Source organism: Ambystoma mexicanum, chromosome 8, assembly GCF_040938575.1.
Source record: "Ambystoma mexicanum isolate Mex_15411 chromosome 8, UKY_AmexF1_1, whole genome shotgun sequence".
Lineage (NCBI taxonomy): Eukaryota > Metazoa > Chordata > Amphibia > Caudata > Ambystomatidae > Ambystoma > Ambystoma mexicanum.
Genome location: NC_090929.1, coordinates 71,735,884 through 71,751,858, shown reverse-complemented (window position 1 = coordinate 71,751,858; position 15,975 = coordinate 71,735,884). Strand labels below are relative to the sequence as shown.

General features: G+C 53.4%; 1 protein-coding gene across 1 annotated transcript in view; it reads left to right on the top strand.

Moving 5' to 3' along the window:
- SETX (senataxin) overlaps nucleotides 1-15,975 on the top strand; it is a 1,477,926-nt gene that overhangs the window by 1,197,231 nt on the left and 264,720 nt on the right. Inside the window, exon 19 of the mRNA XM_069609306.1 lies at nucleotides 6,471-6,578. Within this exon, the coding sequence (XP_069465407.1) occupies nucleotides 6,471-6,578 (108 nt within the window). The remainder of the gene's footprint in view (nucleotides 1-6,470; nucleotides 6,579-15,975) is intronic.

The following is a 15,975-nucleotide window of genomic DNA, read 5'->3' as shown; positions in this document are numbered from 1 at the left end:
ATTAGCAGGGATGTCATTCCTCACCCCCACTGGTGAGGTAATCATTCACCATGTATTTATCATCCATGTCAAGATCACTTCCTATTGCCATTCGTTCCTTTTTTGAGTTCTCTTCTAGAAAAGACTCATGGGATGCTCTTATTGGGGAAACTTGGTCACAAGTGTGTAGGTCTACCATAAAAATTCGCCCTAAAGGGGTGGTAACAGGAGTAGAAGGCCCATCAGATAATTGAACCGCTTTTCCAGTTCAATTAGCACGGCTGGCGCCAGAATAGAAATTTCGAGGGGATTGGGTCCTCCGATGTATTCCATATCTATGACAGGTAATGTCCACAGCTGTGCTGCTTCGGAAAATCTTTGGCGTCTGCGTCCTGCGTCGATGCGCCGTCCCCGAGGACCTCCTCCGACGGCCGACGTCACCCGATGTGATAAGTAGGACGCACGACGCCCATAGCCTCAGTTCTGTTTTTTCCGCGAACGTGTTTGCTTCGTGAATCTCGGTACGCCTCGACTCGTTGGAGTTGCTGTTTTCTATTCTCGGTTCGTTGAACCTGTTTGGTTGGTTGTGAAGACCTGTTCGTGGCGATGTCTTTCTCATCTTCGACCCCCCCCCCCCCACCCCCGTCCGGGCTTCAAGAACTGCGGGGACTGTGGGTCCAAGATGTCCGTCACGGACTCGCACGGCGCCTGCCTCTGGTGCCTCAGGTAGGCCCACGATACGGACGACTGTCGACTGCCAGTCGCTCACGGCAAAGGCCTTGCAGGAACGCAAGAAGAAGCTGTCGGTAGGCCAGGTGTCTAAGCCCCAGAAGTCGAGGTCTGCGGGGCTTTCGACGGATGACTCGAGGGGCGACTCTTCGCGTCATCGTCGGAAGTCCAGTGGGTCTCCTTCCAGGAGTCGGTCTTGCCACTCCTCCGCCTCTTCGAGGCATTCCCGGAAGCGCTGGCATAGGTCGCCTTCCCCGTCCTCTTCCGAGGACTCCGCCCTTCGGCGGGTAGCTTATCCCTCCATGCAAGCGACACCGGAGGAATGGTCTTCCTTCGGGAAGCAGATGTTAGCGATTCTTGAATCGCAGGGCACCGGTCCGTTCGCGCCTTCGAGTGGGGTCGGTCGGCACCGGTCGAGACACACCGCTCGTACGCCTTCGGGCTCGAGTGGTCGGCACGGCTTGTGGGAGAGGTCCCGCTCGGACAAGGGTAGCCGTTCTCGCCATGCCCCGGTCCTCGACGCGCTCGAGACCGTGTGATCCTGTGCCGTCTTTGAAGAAGACATCGACGCCTGTGGCGCCGAGGTCGTCGACGATTTCTCTCGAGGCTCTGCCTCCGAGGGGGTCGTCGGCGCCTAGGTTGTCGAGAGACACACTCGGAGCTCCGGCTTCGAGGACTGTGTCGACGCTGGCGGTGCTGCAGCTGACGTTGACACCGATTCGCTCGACGTCGGCGCCTACTCGTTCGGCGCCCTCGACGCCTTTCGAGGCGGTGGTGTCGGAGGGGCCCCGTGGCACAGGGTTTGCCCCCTAGAAAGGCTATGGCTAAGGTCCGGCACTGCTTTGGTCCACAGAGGTCTTCCTCTCCCCTCCTGGAGTACATTTCAGAGGGTGATGGAGGCCTGTTTCCGGTTACGGTTCCGGGTCATAGCCAATTTGATGACCTGCGGCAGTCGCTGCATGATGCCAGTGGACTGGACACCTCTCCGGAGGTGGAATTTTGCAGGCCGGAGCCTGGCTCTCATGCCGATTCTTCATATCGGCGCCTTATGCCTCGGGTTACCGAGTAGTTGGGTTGGTCGGCTCCCCCAGGGGAGTTCGTTCAGGATGATCTCAGACATCCTTGATCTCGGTCCACCCACTGACCCGATTTTGCCTTTTCATATGGCTCTGCAGAGAAGGGTGGCGGCGGCTTGGACTGCTCCGGAGAGTCTCATGGCAGTGGGCAAGTCTTTGTCGCGAAAATACCATCCAGCCAGTAGCGACCCCTGCTACTTGTCTAGGCACCCCACTCCGGAGAGTTTGGTGGTGCAGGCGGCTACGGCCCCGGCAAAGCAGGCATCAAATCCTACCATCCCTCCGGATAGGGACGACAAACGTTTTGACGGCTGGGCGAAGAAAGTGTTTTCTTCAGGGGGTATGGCTCTTCAGGCGGCCAACTCCATATGTGCCTTGTCTCGTTTCACTCACACTCTGTGGAACTGTGTTGCATTAGCGGCTGAACATATTCCCGAAGGGGACGAACGGGATGGCTTCCTTGCTATGGTTCAGGATGGCAAGGATGCTATGTGTGAGGCCGTTCAGTCGGGTTTGGACTTGGCGGATTGTGTCAGCCGGTCCATGGCGGCGAGCACCGTAATGCGCAGGTTTGCGTGGTTGCGGAAGTCTGGGTTCGCTCCTGATGTGCAGTCCCGGCTCCTCAACATGCCCTTTGACGGTGAACACCTTTTTGGCAGCAAGGCTGACTAGAGCCTTGAGAGGTTGCAGACCTCCAAAACTGCAGCGAAGTCGTTGGGCGCTGCAGTTCGCCAACCTCTGCCTTTTCGTCCTAGCGGACAGCAATGGAGGGGAGGTTCCTTTCGCTATTACTCGTCCTTCAGTAAAGCGAGGGGAGCTAGCAGTTAGCGGCCATCGTAAGAGTGCCAGAGGTGGAAACAAAGGTACTCGAGGTGCCAAGGCCGCTCGGGCAGTTGCCTCTTTTCCCTCACGCAACGCCGCAGCCGCTACCACTCAGTCATGAGGCCAGGTCCCCTGTTCGCCGGTTGGGGGAAGGCTGGCGCAGCATCTTGTAGAGTGGCAAGCCATTACTTCGGATGTGTGGGTTCTGGAGATCATAACCCACGGCTACTGTCTTCCTTTTCGGCAGAGGCCTCACGACAATCCACCAGGGAACCTCTTTGAAATGTCCGGATCTGCTCCTTGCGCAGGAAATTCAAGCCCTGCTGGAGAAAGGCGTCATAGAACTGATGCCTGTAGCGGAGAGGAACAAGGGATGGTATTCCCCTTATTTTTTGATTTCGAAGAAAGACGGAGGATTGAGACCCATCATGGACTTGCGCGGTTTGAACAAGCTCCTCAGGAAGGACAAGTTCAAGATGGTGACTCTTTCTCAAGTCCTCCAGGCCCTTCAACTTCAGGACTGGTTGGTGTCTCTCGACCTCAAGGATGCTTACTTCCATGTGCCGATCCATCCCAAGCACAAGAAGTACCTGAGGTTCGTGGTTGGCGACTCGCACTTTCAGTTTCGGGTCCTGCCGTTCGGATTGACCTCCGCCCCGAGGGTTTTCACCAAGCTCATGGTGGTGGTGGCAGCGCATCTCAGGAAAGGGGGGATTCACGTCTACTCCTACTTGGACGATTGGTTGATCAGGGGGAGCTCTCCCGAGCAAGTCCTGGATCATCTGTCCGTCACCTGCCACTCCCTTCACAGGCTGGGCTTCTCCCTCAATTTAAAGAAGTCTCATTTGACACCAACATAGCGGCTCCAGTACATCGGAGCAGTGCTCGACACATCCCTGGGGCAGTGTTTTCCTCCTCAGGTGAGGGCTCTTCACATTCAGCAGATGGTGCACAAGTTTCCGCTTGCCCAGAATCTCCCAGCGTCCAAGTTCTTGAGACTGCTCAGCCTCATGGCATCCTGCATTCTTCTGGTGCCAGAGGCTTGTCTGCGGATGAGATCTTTACAGTGGGCACTCAAGCTCCAGTGGTCTCAGTCCTCCGGCAGGCTGTCGGACACTGTTCAGGTGCCGCCCTCGGTAGCCCGGGACCTTCTGTGGTGGGCTGTCGACGGCAATCTGATGAAGGGGGCACCATTTTGGCTGTCCTGGCCGGAGGTGACTATCGTGACGGATGCATCCCTCACGGGATGGGGAGCTCATGCCAACGAGTTGACAGTCAGCGGTTGTTGGTCTCCGTCGGAGTCCGGACTCCATATCAATCTGTTGGAGCTGAGGGCCGTCAGGCTTGCACTGAAGGCTTTTCTGCCGACTGTGCGCGGAAAGAGTGTCCTGATTCTAACGGACAACACGGTGGCCATGCACTATCTCAACAAAAAGTGGGGGCAGGGTCACTTCCGCTGTGCAGGGAGGCGATGCAGCTCGAGTTCTGGGCCATCCAGCAGGAAGTTTCGATCTCGGCTGTTCATCTGGCCGGAGACGACAACGAGACGGTGGACGCTCTGAGCAGGCAGAGCGCGATCTCTCATGAGTGGGAGCTGGCTCAGGAGATTCTCCTGGAGATCTTCGCTCTTTGGGGGACCCCTCAAGTGGATCTCTTCGCCTCCAGTGTCAACCGGAAGTGCGAAAGGCTTTGCTCGTGGGAATTTCCTCCAAAAGGAGCCTTAGGAGACGCGTTTGTGGTGGAGTGGTCATTCCCACTGCTGTACGCGTTTCCTCCAGTCCCTGTCATCCTGCAAGTGCTGCGGAGGTTACGGAGGTTCGGTTCCCGGATGATCCTCATTGCTCCGGTGTGGGCCCGGAGGGCGTAGTACCCGGACCTTCTAGACTTGTCCATCTGCCCTCCACGTCGTCTTCCCTACCGAGACAATCTGCTCTCACGGGAGCGGGGTCAGGTTCTCCATCCAGAGGTCAGATCCCTCAATCTTCACGCTTGGCTTCTGAAAGGTTGAGGTATAAGGATTGGGACCTCCCTGAAGACGTGATGGAGGTGTTGCTATCGGCCAGGCGGCCGGCAACAAAGTCTCTGTACCGTTGCCGTTGGAGAAAGTTCTGCGACTGGTTCAGAGTTCAGAATGTGGATCCTTTTGAATGTGACATTCCCATGGTTCTGTCTTTTTTGCTTTCTTTGGCCCACAGGGGCTTGCAAGTGGGGACCATTAAAGGTTATCTGGCGGCGCTGTCCATATTTAAGCGCTCGTCTGAAGAGTGTTCCTATTTTAAAATTCCTTTAATTTCGCAGTTTCTGAAAGGGCTCACTAATGTGTTCCATCCGTCACCTTTTCTGGTGCCCGGTTGGGATCTGAACCTTGTTCTTAAGTTTCTTATGGGGGCTCCATTTGAGCCTTTACATTCTTGCCCCTTAAGGCTGTTGACTCTGAAAACTGTGGTTTTGGTTGCGGTTACTTCCACTCGCAGAGTGAGTAAGTTACAGGCACTTTCAGTTAAGCCACCCTTCACTGTGTTTCAGAAGGACAGGGTTGTCCTTAGAGTTCGTCCTTCTTTTCTTCCAAAGGTGGTTTCGGACTTTCATTTGAGCCAGAAGGTTGTTCTTCCGGCGTTCTTTCCTCCTCCACATCCTGGTAAGGAAGAGGAGAGGCTCCATAGGCTTGATCCTAGGAGAGCGCTGAGCTTTTATATTTCGCGCATGTCCTGGGTCAGAGTGGACGATCAACTTTTCATTGGTTATGCTGGAAAGCGTTTGGGACAAGCTGTGACGAAACAAGACTTTTTCTCGTTGGATTATTTGAGCTATCTCCGAGTGTTACTGCTTGGCGGGTAAGGACCTTCCGGCTGGCTTGCTGGCCCATTCTACCAGGGGAGTGGCTGCGTCTACTGCCCTGCAGAGGGGAGTTCCTATTCGTCACATCTGTGATGCAGCCACCTGGGCTTCATTACATACTTTTGTACGTCACAACTCCCTCGATTCCATCAGAGGGCAAGATCTGGCCTTTGGCAAGGCAGTTCTCTATTCTGCAATTTGATTGGGCATGCTAAAATTGTATTTTAAATTCTTTCCCACCTCCTTGCTTGGTACTGCTTTGGGAGTCTGTCATAGATATGGAATACATCGGAGGACCCAATCCCCTCAAGAACAAGTTACTTTCTTACCTGGTAACGTTCTTTCGATGGGATGGTCCGACGGCGTATTCCATATCGCTCCCTCCCTGCCTTCCCCGCTGCAGAATTTCCTTTGTGATTGCAGCTTGCGTTCCACAAGGCCTTGTGTGTCTGAGTGGCAGAAAACTGGTGGCACACGTTCTGGGAAAAAACTATAACTGAGGCTATGGGCGTCGTGCGTCCTACTTATCACATCGGGTAAGGTCGGCCGTCGGAGGAGGTCCTCGGGGACGGCGCATCGACGCAGGACGCAGACGCCAAAGATTTTCCAAAGCAGCACAGCTGTGGACATTATCTGTCATAGATATGGAATATGTCGTCGGACCATCCCATCAAAAGAACGTTACCAGGTGAGAAAGTAACTTGTTCTTCTCTGTGTTCTACTCAGTGCTTCTAACTTTTTTTGTGTTGTCTTTTCCATAAACAAGAGATAAATTGCTCTGCACCCTATAGTTCATTTCCCTTTTCTACTTTCCTTGCACCTTTTCTTTCGTGTTTATTCTGTTGTGTAAATTTGCTTTGATACATTATTTTAAAGATGCCCTGAGATAGCTTCACCATTAATACAAAACTGTAAAAATACATAAAAGTATGACCATTTTTATCAGCGCTGGCATCTGCTAGATGTGAATGTTGTTTTTTTCAAACTTTTACTGGCCAGTAATGTGTGTTCTCTCCTCATTCCCAGGCAGGGCAGGCTTGTGAAGTGGAGACTCTTATCCCGCTGATCCACCGCTGTTCCAAGCTGATCCTGGTGGGCGATCCGGAGCAGCTCCCAGCCACAGTCATCTCGACGGTGAGGCAGCGTTTCACGCTTCATTTGGTGGGGACTGTCCTGCTTGGTAGCAGCGTCCACATGTTTTCTCTGGTCATGTTCCATTGTGTCATCCATTTTGTTGGTGTAAGGAAGGAAGCTGTTGTAGGAAGGGAGGCATGGCAATGCCATTAGTCCTTTTCAGGTCTATTTCTGAAGGCCCGCTCTGCTGATAAGGGTACTGAATTATGTCCTGTAAGAAGAGAGTGAACACCTATTTAAATAGTGAATGAACTTTGCCTTTAACTGCTTTTTCTGCACCACCTTCCTGTCACCTGGACTCCACCGTATTCCACCCTTGTAAATACACCTGGCCCCCAGTTCTCCAAATGCATTGTTGATACTCCCTCTAAAACACATTCTCAAATGAAGACCGAGTTCTGCAATTCACACCAAAAAGTCCTGAAAAAAAAAGCGCCCAATCCTTAAAGCGTGAGAATGGGCTTGGACATTGAATGTTACAGTTCAGAAGGACATGACCAACAGCTTGTTAGTGGTTCTTCCCCATAAGGAACAGTGGCTTCCACATTATAAATGCACACGCCCTGTAACTGCCCTTTCACAGGTGGTCCAGAGACTGAAACATAAAGAAGATTTCCATTCAGTTTAAAATATATATATATTTATATATAATCAGTGTGTCACTCCTATTTTATGGGACAGTTGTTAAGCATTCTCCCACTTAAGAGCAGATAAAATAATAGTGAAAATATGTATTTAGTGCAAACCTATAAAGTACATGACTAGTTTCAAGGTGCAATTCATGAAGGGTATGCAGTTTCGAAGGCTCTCTCAGGAAAACTGTAGGTATTATTTCATCTGCTTACTTTAGGTTACCGCATATCGAATGCAAATGCTTGACCATAAAAGGAATTTGCTGACCTTGCAGGGCAAGAAGAAGGCCACAGGACAAAATGGCCAAAGAACAAGCGAAACACCTTGTGGCATGGCCATGTTAGGACACAAGCCACAGTAGCCAAATGTGGTAAATGTGAATGGGCTAACTAAAAATACAGTGACAATAGTGAAGAAGTAACTGCTGCCACCAGCTTGTCTTTAGGCACATTTAAAAGTAACCAGAAATGTTTGGGCAGTGTAGTCTAGGGTGATACAAAAGGTGCTGTGTACAATTGTAAAATGTTACCCAAAATATATAACCTACAAAAAGAAAAGGTAAACAGTGGTTTCACTTCACTGCAAAACATCAGGACAAAGTGCAAAACCAAAATGTTTGTGGGTCCATTGACTATGGAGGAAAAATTGCTCAAAGAGAAAACTTTCCTAACACTACGACTCGGAGCCCTGGTTCAAGTTGGGTCCAATACATGACTTTCCACCTGATAGTTAGGTAAGAATTGGTGTAGTAACACTGTGTGAGACTACAAAACACTTATCTGCTTGGTATTAGGTGACCCACCTTTTGGTATAGGCCTGTACTACAGAAGTTAGTAGTGTGCCTGAGCAGTCAGGCTTATCTCAAGAGGGATAAATGTGAGCTGTAGAGCTGCAGCAACGAAATTTGCAAATACAAGTAGCCAAGTAAAACTTATACTCAAGGTTTCAGTTAAAAATATTTATTTATTTAACATCGATTTTTTTTTTTAATAAGCGGTCTCCAAAAGGGGCAAGATCTGTAACAATCAAAGATTCTTTAAAATACTTTTCCAGAATCAGCACAAGTTTAGTGGATACTCTTAGAGCTGCTTTTTACACATTTCCTACACCCGGAGGTGACTTCATTCACAAGGACAGCAATGGCATTTATATATCACTAGTTATACTTTGCAGATTCTGATGTTGCATAAAGGAAAGGTTAAAGGAAGGAAAAGGGTTTGAACAGGGTCTCGGGCATGTGAGTAATGTTAGGTAAGATTTGCACAGAACTGGTAAATCTTCCTGACCTGGGTCAAACCCAGAACTTTTTGCTTTATTAGTGGGATATTTTTCCATAATACCTCAGTGAGTGGGAACCTTTTTCCATACTCACATAATATTTAACTTTGTATGGGTGTCATTTTTAAGACTCTCCATAATGTCTTTTTAAAGTTATCCTCTTTAACAACTTATATTGGCAATAAGTGCCTGTTGTTGCTGGGTTGCCCTAGAGAATGTATCCCCTTTTACACTAAAACTGTAACAATTCTGTTACAGTGACAAGCTTACCTTCAATAGCTGATGGCAGTGATACATTGTATTAATTTGGTGCACCTTTACCGCGGGCTGTGTTCACCGCTGCAGTAAAGGGACATAAGGGTGTTCATTTTTTTTTTTTTTTTTAACTTTGGTTTTATTAGTAGTTTTTAGAAGGAAAAAACAAACGGCAACGCTGGGAGCGTTGTTATCATCACTTTTAACCTTGACATAAAACCCCCAGGTTCCCTCCCCCCCCCTCCCCCCCCACCCCAACTCCTCCCCTCCCCCCAGATCAGAGTCACTTCGAAAGTCGGACAGCTGGGGCTGCCATCGTAGTTCATTGTACGTTGCCACAGAGGTATGCTATGCTCTCACGTCCAAATTGGCTGGATGAGATCCGCTGTCTCCCGGGTCCTGGGCTACTCCTACATCCTTGGATGAAGCATTCCAAACCTACCCCCCGCCAACTCGCCAGAGTGTTCTCATGTTGTCAGTGGGGGTCCCAACCCCATGCCCCGTAGACCCCATACCAGTTAACCTGAAAGGAGCCCAGTTCATTATTTACCATGGCCGTCAGTTTATCCATTAAGAACATGTTTTTGAGTTTCTTAAGCCAGTCTTCTTTGGATGGGGTCTCTGGGCTCTTCCACCTTTGTGCAAGGGCCACTCTACCCGCCCGTAACATCGTCTCCCACATTCTTGGGTACCTATACAGTTCAGTGTCCTCCGGGGGGAGGCCCAGCAACATCGTTAGGGGGTTGAGTGGGATTAGTTCCTCGGTGACCTCGGCCATCCACCCCCGTACTTTCTCCCAGAACTCCTGCGCCTTGGGGCAGGACCACCACATATGCCCCCTCGACCCCACTTGGCCACAGCCCCTTGGACACCTGGGGGACACTCCCGAAAACATCCTGGACAGTTTCAACGGGTCCCTGTGCCAGCCCTGTAAGATTTTGAAGTTGTGTTCCATGTCCGATGTAAATAGGTTCCCATGGAATGCTATCTTAAAGACTTTGGACCACGCCTCCTCTGTAAGTGGTTCTCCCGCCAGGTCATCCCAAAACCCTCGGAACCCTCTTCTCCCCTCCAAGTTAACGGTGTTCAGTATTCGGTACATTTTGGAGACCGCCCCCTTCCTTGATGTGGCCGTGTCCAGAAATTTTTCGAAGGGGGTCAGCTGTCTCCGTAGGTTCTGGCCCCATGATTGGTCGCAAAGGATGCCTTTCAGGCGCAGATATTCAAAGATTGAAAGGGACTCCCGCCCCAGTGCGTCTCGCAGGGCCTCGTATTCGAGGAACTCGCCCTCTTTGAACAGTTGTCCCGCCCATTCCAGACCCCCGTCCGACCAGGACTGGGCACTCCTGAAACCTCTGCTGCCTAGTTTGAGAGGGTGGCCCCAAAGCGATGACATTGGAGAGGGCCATGTCGTGAGGTATGAGGTTGTGGGTCCCTCTTTCCAGAGTGTCCAAAGTATTCCCAGGGTTGGGTGGGCTTTCAGTTTGCTAGGGATGAGTCTGCGCGGCAGCCACAGGAGGTCGCGCACTTTCAGAGGGTGGGCATCCATATCCTCAAGGTATGACCAGTAGGTGCCCATCCCCTCCTTCATGTGCTCCAGCAAGACCCGCAGCTGGGCGGCCCGGTAGTAAAGGAGGAAATCCGGTAGCCCGAACCCGCCCTCCTCTCTGGGTAGTGTTAGAGTGGCCTTTCCTATCCTCGGGGCCCGCCCTTGCCATATAAACTCGCGGATTGCTTTTTGTAGATCGCGGAGCAGCTGGGTGGGGACCTCCGTTGGGAGTGCGGTGAATAAATATAGTAATCTCGGCAGAACGTTCATCTTTATCGCTGTCATGCGCCCATACCAGGACAGAATCATACCACCCCATCTCCTCAGATCTGACGTAACCCCCGCCAAGGTAGGCCCATAGTTCACCGGGGCCAGTCTCGACAGATCTCTGGTCAGGGTTACCCCCAGGTACCTGATGGAATCCTTCCCCACCGCAATCCCCGCACACCTGTCCCGGGGGTCCAACCTCGGGTCCTGGACCCTCATGGGTAGGAGCTTTGATTTTGCTGCATTTATTTTTAGTCCCGAGAACTGCCCGAAGGCTGTCATCAGACGCAGTAGGGGGGGGAGCGAGGAGCTGGGCTCCACCAAGTATGCTAGGATGTCGTCAGCGAACAGGGAGAGCTTGAACTCTACTTCTCCCCTTTTGATCCCTTTGATGTCGGGGTGGGCCCGGACCGCTATGGCCAGAGGTTCCATCGTCAAGACGTATATTAACGGAGAGAGTGGGCACCCCTGTCGTGTTCCCCTCGTGAGGGGGAATGAGTCAGAGAGTTCCCCGTTCACCTGCACTCTCGCTGTTGGGGCTTCATAGAGGGCAGAGACCCAGGTCCTGACGTGAGGCCCGAAGCCCATTCGACGGAGGAGGAGTTGCATGTACCTCCACTCGACCCTGTCGAATGCCTTCTCGGAGTCCAAGGAAAGCAAACTAGCCTCTAGGTCTGATTCCTGGGCATAGTGGATTAGGTCAATAGTCTTCCTGATATTATCTGAGCCCTGCCTGCCCTTCACGAACCCCACTTGATCCCCGTGTACTAATTTGGGCATTATCCCCTCTAACCGTGTACCCATCACCTTGGCTAGGATCTTTACATCTATATTTAAGAGGGAGATCGGGCGGTAGGAGGAGCAGTCAGTGGGGTCCTTTCCTTCCTTGGGCAGTACCACTATGATGGCTCTCATCATCGTTTCCGGCAGGGTGCCCCCCTCCAGTACTGCATTGAACACCCTCGCCAGGTGTGTGGCCAAAATAGACCGGAACCTCTTATAGAAGAGTACTGAGAACCCATCTTCCCCCGGGGACGTTCCCGCCTTCATCCCACCGATTGCATTCTCCACCTCCTCCTCTGTGACCCCTCCCTCTAGACCTTCTGCCATTTCGCCTGTCAAGGACGGGATCTGAATGGAGTCCAGGAACTCCTCAATCTGAGTGTCTTCCCCGGCATATTCTGAAGAATATAGTTGTTCATAGTAGCGTCGGAAAGCCGCTCCTATGACTGGGGTGCTATGGTCTAGTGAGCCCTGTTCGTTTCTGATCGCCCTCACCATTCTGCTTCGCTGGACCTCTCTGAGTTTCCAGGCCAGGATTTTATCGGCTCTATCCCCCTTCTCATAGTATTTTTGTTTCACTAGCTGGAGGTTGCGCTCAGTTTTATGCAACAAGAGATCTTTCAATTGAAATCTGTAATTTTCTAGGGCCGTGATCTGTTCCATAGCCAAGGGTGCCTCCGGGGGGCCTCCCGGCTGGATCTGTGCGATCTTTTCCCTAAGGGATTTTTCTTGGGCCTCCCTTTCCCTTTTTTTCTGAGCCCCCATTCTTATGAGAACCCCGCGTAAGGTCGCCTTGAAGGCGTCCCACAGCACGTGCGCACCCACCTCACCATTGTCGTTCAGCTTAAAGTATTCCACAATGGCGTCCTGCACTTCCTGCACCAGGACGTCGTCCTTCCGCAGGGAGTCGTTGCACTTCCATCGCCCTTTTCTGCCACCTCGCCATTCCCCTATAATGGTGGTACGGACCAGGTCATGGTCGGACCAGGGGACCGGGTCAACCTCATAGCCAGAGACATATGGGCGCAGGGACTCGTCTACCAGGATGTAGTCTATACGGGAGTATGATGTGTGGATTGCAGAATAGTATGTGAAGGAGGGGTGTTCTGCCCTAGGGGTCGGGATGGTGTCCACTAGGCCCAGCTCTGTGTTCGCCCTTTGGAAGGAGCGGGCCATCATTTCGTCTGCAGCCCTGGTGGGTTGGGATTCCAAGCGTTTCCTATCAATTTTCGGGTCCAGGACCATGTTAAAGTCCCCCCCCACCACCATTAGCCCGCGTATGAATAGTTTCAGTCTGTCCTTCACTCCCTCCCAAAATTGCGCCTGGCCTTCATTGGGGCTGTACACAACTGCAAGTGTTAAAGGGGAGCCCCGCAGGGAGCCCCTCGTCAGCAGGAATCGTCCCTCTGGGTCTTTCAGTGAGGCTTCTACTTCAAAGCCAATGTCCCTCGCTAGCACTATGGCCACCCCCCTTTTCTTGGTCTTGTGGGAGGCGCTGAGGACTTCTCCAATCCCCCCCCCTCGTAGCTTTGGTTCTTTCCCCTTTGCCCAGTGCGTCTCCTGAAGGAAAAGCACGTCTAGTTTAGCCCTCCTGAATTCCCTGCAGACCAGGGATCTTTTGGTGGGGGTGTTCAGTCCCCTCACATTGAGGGAGCCCACGCCCAGGGTAGGCAGATCCTCAGCCATTTTCTAAGAATAACCAGCTACCGGATAGCTGACTCGTGGCACTTTCCTTGTCCGGCTCATTTCGTGTTATCCTCTGATCTCCCATTTCCCTTCCCCCCCTCCCCCCCAGGTGGTCCTGTAACCTTTCCCCAACTGACCCCTGGTCCCCCCTGTGAACGTAACAATATCAACAAACCCCCTACCCCCCTCCCCCCACCCCGGCGTCCAGCCAAATAGTTCTACCATTGTTGGTAACTGGCCGGACCACCAGCCTACCGCCTCCTGCTGGGTGAATATCCAAATTAGAGCCTCCATGAGCCCCCCCTACCCCCTCTCCCCCCCTCAATGTAACTCTCATACTTGCTGTTCCGGGAGGATCCACAAAAGTTCGGACCCCATGGTCCTGGAGCCCGGCCTGTCTGCAGGCCGGAACAGATGGTGAGTCCCCGTGGTGAATTCTTTACACAGTTCCCCCGAGGCTGATGACGCCTGCCGTGAGATGCCTCAGCTCCCTTCCTCGCCCGGGTCCGACAGTCCCGCTCCACCCTGGCCGGGATCCGTGTCATTCCTGTCCGTCGATGGGGATGGAGGGTTCAATTTTTTAAATTTCCGTGGGCCAGTCTTTTTTCTCCTCTCTCCTCGTGACCGGCGCGCTCTGGCTTCATCCGCGGCGAACCCGGAGGGTTCCCTTCGCGGGGTCGGGTCCGTTGTATATTCCTGTATTGCTCCCCTTATATCTTCCTCTGTAATCAGGTTCACTCGTTGGCCTTCGTATTCGAACATGAGGGAGAAGGGGAACCCCCATCTGTAGCGTACCCCCTTTGTTTTCAGCATCTGGGTCAGTGGGCGGCACATCCTCCGTTTGGCCAGCGTGTATGATGAGAGGTCCTGGAAGATGGCCACCTGAGCGTTGTTATAGGTTATCTCCCTGGATTTCCTGGCCTCCTCCAGGACCTTCGCTTTTTCAGTGTAGTAGTGGAAGCGGACCAGAATTGACCGGGGGCCCCCCGCTCTTCCCCCCACTCTATGGATCCGATCGAACGTCGGTTCGGTTGTCATCTCATCCGAGAAGAGGAGGGTAATGATGTCCCTCACCACCCTGGTTAAGTCTCTTTCCGTCTCCCCCTCCGACTCCGGCACCCCGAAAATTCTGAGGTTGTTCCTCCGCTCTCTATTTTCAAAGTCGTCCATTTGTCTTGCCCTCTCCTCATCTCTCTTTTCCAGGGCCGTTAGTCTCAGGGCCGTGTCCAGCTCCTGGGTCGCTGCTGAGGACTGGTTGGACTCTAGTTGTGACAGTCTATCCTCGACTTTGTCCACTCTGCGGTCCATGTTTTCCATTTTTTGGGCGATGTCTGCCCGCATGTCCCTGATCTCCTGCAAGACCGAGGCAAAGCCCTTTTCCATGGTGAGGGTGGGCAGGGGTGGGGTCTCGGAATGAGACATGCCGGCCCGTTGGTCTGGGTCGCTGTTCTCCCTGCTGGTGCCTTGGTAGCGGTACTCCTGGAGGGTATGGCGCCAACTCATTCGGTCCTCCTGCTTCTCCCCTCCGCTGATGCGTCCCTAGGGGCAAGGGACAGAGCCCGGTCGGGGAACGCGCTCTCTCACCTTCTGGTGTGGCCCTCTGTGGGGGGCCTCTCGTGGGCGGGCACTCGCCCCACCGACCTCCGGTGGGGGCCTCACACCCCCTCCCCCCCTTGTGGCCTCTGTCTTTGGTGGCAGTTCTTAGGGTGGGGGGGAGCGGCTATGGTCGTCCAATCGCGGTTTGTTGGGGGGCTCTCAGGCGCGACTCCTTCAGCGAGAGCCCCCAGGCGGGCACTCGCCCTGGGGTTGAGCCCAGGGGCCTCCACCTAAGAAAGTGATGGGCTCGAGGGTACTCTCCTCCAAGAGATTTGTGTCCCCCCGCGTCTTCCTGACCTTTTTTTTTTTTTTTTTTTTTTTTTTTTTTTTTTGGGGGGGCTCGCGAGGGGGGGGCGGGGCCGACTCGCCCCTCCGAGCCCACCGATGCGTCCCGCAGCTGGTCCCCCGGGGTCCTTGAGGGTTGCGTGGGGGCTGGGATGGGCTTCCCCCACCTACCTCGGCGCCGAGTTCGGGAGCGCGGGCAGGCCGCCTCTCCCTACGCGGGTCGCGGCCCGCGTTTCTCCCAGCTCCTCAGCGGGGGACTCCCCCTCCGCGACGGCTCCTCGGCAGGGTGCTATGGGGGTGTCGCCGGCGGGTCTTCTGCCGGGGCGCCGGCGCGCTCCGTGTTCGGGGGGGTGAGGGGATCGCGCGCGCCTCCGAATGCAGGCCGCCGCTTCCCCTCTCGATGGGTGTGATGCTGCCTGGAGCTCCCCGGGGCTCCTCCCCTCGGGCCGCGGAGCTCGTTCTCGGGCCCCCGGGGGTCCCCAGATGCCGCTCCTTCGCCTCGGGGGGCACTCGAGGTTCACGGGCCCCGTGAGCCGTAGATCTCTCGTGGGGGGGTCACGGGGGGGGGGGCTCAATCCCTCTTCGTGTCCCAGTTACGGCGGGAGCGGCGTGTTCAGGCTGCCATTGCCTGTGCGCCCCCTGGTGGCCTCCAGGGTGTTCATTTTTACCAAAATGGCCAGTCTTCTTTTTTCACCATTTTAGTGTTTCTTGTCGTTACTTGTTCCTTCCCCCGACATCCAGGGTGGTAAATTCCTTTGTGTGATTTATATCGTCAGCGGGAGTCCCCTGGAGACCCCGCCCAGGCTCCAGTCTGTCGGTGAGAGCAGGAAGTGAGGGAGGACTCCAAAACTCCCCAGCCCTCTGTTTTACGCCTTGCTTGAATGGGGACAAATCCGAGTGGGGGGCTGGCTGTCCTGATTGGACTAAGAGACCGCCCCTTCTTGTAAAATGCAGTGAGAGAATGCAGAGGTTGTGCTGTAATTCCTGATAAATACTGCAAACCTGGAAGCTGAAGATCTGTCGACCACTGAAACTTAAACCGAAGAGGAAGATGAAGAAAAAGCT